Source organism: Arachis duranensis, chromosome 1 (genome assembly GCF_000817695.3).
Source record: "Arachis duranensis cultivar V14167 chromosome 1, aradu.V14167.gnm2.J7QH, whole genome shotgun sequence".
Taxonomy (NCBI): domain Eukaryota; kingdom Viridiplantae; phylum Streptophyta; class Magnoliopsida; order Fabales; family Fabaceae; genus Arachis; species Arachis duranensis.
In genome coordinates, this window is record NC_029772.3 from 94,638,217 (window position 1) to 94,643,710 (window position 5,494).

A 5,494-nucleotide genomic window follows, 5' to 3' on the forward strand; every position below is an offset into this window, starting at 1 on the left:
ACCAGGACTTGTCGGGTTGGCTGTATAACCGACAGATGAGACTCATCAGCCATAGGACAGGCATACATCATATGCATTTGTTTGCTTTGTTTGGGTGTGCATTGCTTTAGTTTGTTTAACTGTTAAATTCTACTTATCTGCTACTTGTTCTACTTGCTGTAAATGCTTCTCTATCTGTGTTTTCCTTGCTTGAATTGTATGTGTATGTTTTTTGGGAAATTCCTCTTGACGAAGGTGTGAGGAGAGAAGGTTGTTCCACCAATGTCTCGGAGGATTGGAGGAGTCAGAAAGTGAAGTATTAAGTTAAAGTTAGATTTAGAACTAGAATACCTTAGACAATTTACCTAACTTCCGGTTTAGTTGAATTCTTAAGCTGAAATCTGAGTGTCGAAGTTTTAGAAATGCCTCTGGCTTTCCCGAGACCTTTTATATTAACTATGCAGGCACCTTTACCATACTGAGAACCTCCGGTTCTCATCCCATACTATGTTGTTGTTTTTCAGATGCAGGTCGAGAGACACCTCGTTGAGCGTTTGGGTATCCTCCTTACGAGCGAAGAACTGTCTTTTGGACTATCATATTTTGTTTTAGGCTATGTATATATGTTTATAGAATCTCCGCATGTATATTTTGTGTCTTGTCCCTCCTAGAGGTCGACTTGGAGATACAGGGGTTTATTTTGTGGTTTGAGTTTTATTTTGGGTTGTATATATACATAATTATATACTCTGGTCGGCCTTAACTTCGCAGGTCGAGTCTGGAGCTTGCTATCTGAGTTTTGGAACTCTGATATGTATATATATGTGTTCAGTTATCTTTCGATTTTACCTGTCCGTTTTACGAATATCCATGCGAGTGTGTCACGATTTTCTGTTTATCGATTTTTCTTAGCTTGTTCTTCAAGGCTCCTAGATATAATTTCACCCAACTATATCTATGTAGATATCATTTTCTTTTAGAGGTCGTAATACCTTGCCACCTCTGCTTTACGACTTAAGCGTAAGGCCCTGTGTGGTAGGGTGTTACACCACCAGCAGTTGCCACCCTCACCACTCGAAGCTTCTGTTGTCGTCGTCGTAGGAAGGTCGGTTTGAAGCTTCTGTCGTCGGCCACTTCTATCTTGCCGAGCATCTGTCTCTGTCGCTATGGACTCTAGGCCTTCTTTGCTCTTTGTGCCACAGTAAGTTCTTCAATTTTTTAATTATTTTTTTATTTTGTTAATTATATGAATTAATACAGTGAGTTCTTTATTTAGTTTTTGTTTTTCAGTTAATTTTTTTTATTTTGTTAATTATATGAATTAATCATTCTAAATTGTCGATACTAAATAGAATTTTGATATAATTTTTAAAAATAGTAGTAACTGATAAGTTCAATCTTGGATTCTGAATTTTAATGGTTGAGGTTTTAGTTTGTTAATTTGACTGATTCTAAGTTGTTGATTTTTCTATTTTTGTTTATGTTTGTTTATTTTGTTAAATTTTGACATATGATGTGGTTGCTAGTGTTGTTAAATTTTCTAAAATAATTTTACTATTCTGAGTTGCTGATTTTTTGAAATAATTTTGTGTTTTGATTAGAATTATTGCTGATACAATTCTAAATTTAGTTTAGGTGCTAAATTTAAATTTTCGTTTAGTTTTTTTATTTTTTGATTCCCCAACTTTGGATGTTAAAAATTTTTTGAATTTTGAGCTTTTTTGTTAATTACTTGATTAGTATTGAAGATACAATACAAATGTAATAGAACAAGATTTGGTTTAAGAAAGAGTGAAATAAGAGCAATTAGATTATTGATTAGTTATTAGTTATTCTATTTTCAGTTTTTAATTCAAAATAATATTATGAGTGTGTATTAATTCTTAATAATTCTGTTATCAATTCTAAGCCTTTGAATTCATTTCTTTATTTTTTATATAACAAGAATTGCTTTCTTCTTTCTTTTGCTCATAACAATTGTGATCTGATCTTCTTGTGCTATATTTGTTTGAGAGGAAAATGGAAGGAAAGAAAAGAAAGGAAAGAAAATGAGAGAAAAAATTATTATTTTTTATTGTTTCAGTTTTTAAGGTGCACTTGGTCTGTGTTTATTTTGAACCAAATTTGTTTGTATATTATAATTTTGGAGCATTATGGATTTAATTTCGATGTATTCTGATCTTCTGAGCTTGTTTTAAACTGAATTTATTTATATATCGTCATCGTTAAGAAATTTCAGTGCATTATGAATTTAAATATGGTGCACACAATTCAAAATTTTTCTTCCCCCTCCTTCTCATATTTTACTTCGTCTTCTTCTTTTTCATTTTTTTCATCTTCTCTTTCTTATTTTATTTTTTTATAATTATTCTTGTTTTACTTTTTTGAGAAGAATAAAACTAATAAAATAAAAAAAAGAATAAATTTTGGTTATTTTCTGCTAAAAATTCAATCCAATAAATATAAACTTATATTCATTCAACTAAATAAAATTGTAATACATGTTCATTCAAATCTAATATAAAAAACAATACTATTAAAATTAGTTATTAAAATTAATTATCAATATAAAATATATATTAAAAATAATATATACATTAATTAATTTTAATATACAATTAATATTCTTATTTATTAATATACTAATTACGATCATGTCTAAAAAATTAACTTCTAGTTAGTGAGTTTACCAATTTGCCGAATATGGTTTTCTTCCCAGGAGTAGCTAATGTTAGCTAACTTTGTCCTATTTTCATGATGGATTTGAATCCTCTAAAGTTTGAATTTCACTTTAGAGAATAAAGTGTGATCACTCACAATTTATTTTATAAGTGAGACCAAAAATAAATATAAAAGAAAAATTATTCAATGGTAAAAGATCACACTTTACTCTCTAAAATAAAATTCAAACTTTAGAGGATTCAAATCACTTGACGAAGATATATGAACTCTCACAAGGGCTGGGCTAGACACCATTGGAAGTGGAGTATTTTCAGTGAAAAAAAATTGAATAGTATGTATTTAATTTTATCCTTCATTGTTCTCTTTTCTATTTAATTATGATTCCACTTATAAAATTAAAAGTGAAAGATCACACTTTATTCTCTCAAATGTTAAAAAAACAGAAAAAATCCATTTCCGACACCATTCTATAATGAGAGGACAATTTTTAAAAAATAAATAAAATAAGAAGTTTCTAACATCAACTGGACATGCTTTCAATAGTTGATTAAAGTTCATCACATTGTTGTATTTTAATTGCTGGAATAAAGGGAATCCCCTAGCTTGTTGCACTTTATTTTCACCATAACAATAGAATAATAAGATATCTATATCACTATAGCTAGGGTATGATCTTCATGAAACGCAGTTTGTGAACCCAGAATGTGACCCTTTTGAAGGTGTTGGCGTGACCAAAGAAACCATATTCCTTACTTTTATTCATGCTAGACACATGTTGAAAATCAAAATGTAAGACGACTTTCAAGGCTTCAAAATATGCAAACTCCTTTAGCTTAGTCTTCACAAGTCCATACTTTTCCACAATCTCATCCCAAATCTCGTCTTTGTCTCTCATAAACTCCACCAAATCAACCCTATCTTCATCATTCTCATCAAACCCAACAAACTCAACATCAAACACCTCACTCAGCAGTTTCCACATTCTCTTCCACGTAAACAAGTCATCATTCGTGCAATTGAACGCTTGATTCTTGGCCTTGTCCGTAACCGCTGCCCACACGTGCTGCTGCGCTAACACCTCCGAGTCTGTCATGTCGCAAAAATGGTCCCACGTGTACCGTGTTCCCGGGTAACGAAACGGCAACCTAAGGTGGCGGCAAACCGCGGCATAAGCCCCAAGCATAACCAGCGTGTTGATTGCACTCCTTGAAGACGCGCCGATTATGATGGAGGCGCGGTGAACGGAATACGTCAGCGAAGGCGAGTGGGACGCAAGGAGATCCTCCATAGCGTAGTAGAAGTTTGGGTACGGTAGTCGGGGCATGTCCTCGTGAAACGGTGGGTCATGGATCACGAGTTGGGTGGACCGGATCGGGTCATTGATTGGGCCCATGTAGTGTTTTGTCCCGGTTTGGAGGGTTACGTGGGTGAGGCGTGAAGAAGGGGAGGATTTGAGGGTGGTGAGAACGTTGTGGAGCATGGCTTTGTTGGTGGCGATGTTGACTTCTTCGTCTCCCTGAAACTGAAGAGCCACCCAGAAGAGGTGTGTGACCTCGTGGGCTATGGGGGAGAGGCTGGCTTGTGTGGTGGCGGCATCGACGGCGTCGAAGCTGATGAAATCATCCACGATGGAAGCAGGAAACCAGGTGGCGGGCGGGGGGCGGCGGGCTGCTCCGTAAACCTTCCATGGGCCTCCCTTGCAGTCGGGCTTCTTCAAGGATTGGGCTATGTTAAGCCCAACCATACCTGTGACTCCAACTATAAGCGCTACATAATTTTGGTTCTCCATCAATACTAGGAAGTGAATTGATGTTTAATTGTTGTTTAGTGTTTACTATAGTATATGTGAATCTGATATCTTGAAATTAATATCTGAATCTGAATCTGATATCTTGAAATTACTATCTAATTACTCTCTCTCTCATGCATGTCATTATGAAGTTGAAAGAATATTATACTGAATGTGGATGAGCTGGTTCCTACTGAAAATTTGGTAAATCCGTCCAAAATGGGCCAGACGTGACTCAGATTTTTAGCATATTATTTTAGTCACTATGTTATGGAAACATTAAAATCAATTATCAAATTAAGTATTAGTATAAAATATATATCAAAATAAAAATATACATTAAAAATAAATAAAATTATATATATATTTATACACAAATATATTTGTGATTAATTTTAATAATTAATTTTAATATATTAATAATATTTGTTTTTTTTAAATTGCTAGTATTATTGAGATTTTGAGATCGATAAAAGCAACTGTGGAATTATATATTAAGACTATATAAATATAGACACAAAGATACAAAATTATATTTAATTAAAAAAATATAAATAAAAATAATATGTTTAAAAATATTGAAATAATATATTTTATATTTATTTTGATAGAAATAATACAAAAATACTAATAAAAATATAATTTATTTTTATTTCTATTCTTTATGTCTTATTTTTAGTATTTTATATCTTATTTTAAAAAATAATTAAATGCAACCTAAGGGCCTTAAGGTGTCTATCGTCCCCCTCCCCTAGATATCTAAAAAAAAATTAGTAGATAGGATTGGCGTTATTGATTAATGTTAATATGTATGTGTATTGTGTTAATGTGTAATGGTTATGAATTTCTTTTAAGAATGTATATTATATTATAGGATTTTACATGAATTAATATAGTAATTTTTTATTAGGTAAGAGTATGTAGTATATAATTTAAAAAATATAAACTAAATAATAAATTATTTATTTCATCTAAGACTCAAAATTAATTATTTTTATTTATGTATTTGTATTATATTTAATTTATTATTCTTTATACAATTGT

At 31.9% G+C, this 5,494-nt stretch overlaps 1 protein-coding gene across 2 annotated transcripts in view; it reads right to left on the bottom strand.

Moving 5' to 3' along the window:
* The window catches only part of LOC107463082 (3-oxo-Delta(4,5)-steroid 5-beta-reductase), a 29,794-nt gene extending 25,234 nt beyond the window's left edge, over window positions 1-4,560 (bottom strand). Inside the window, exon 1 of one of the 2 annotated variants that reach the window (XM_052257808.1) lies at window positions 4,205-4,560. In XM_052257808.1, coding sequence (XP_052113768.1) covers window positions 4,205-4,450 — 246 coding nt within the window. In that variant the 5' untranslated portion in view covers window positions 4,451-4,560. The remainder of the gene's footprint in view (window positions 1-4,204) is intronic. The other variant, XM_052257807.1, reaches the window with a different exon arrangement.
* Window positions 4,561-5,494: the final 934 nt, after the last annotated feature.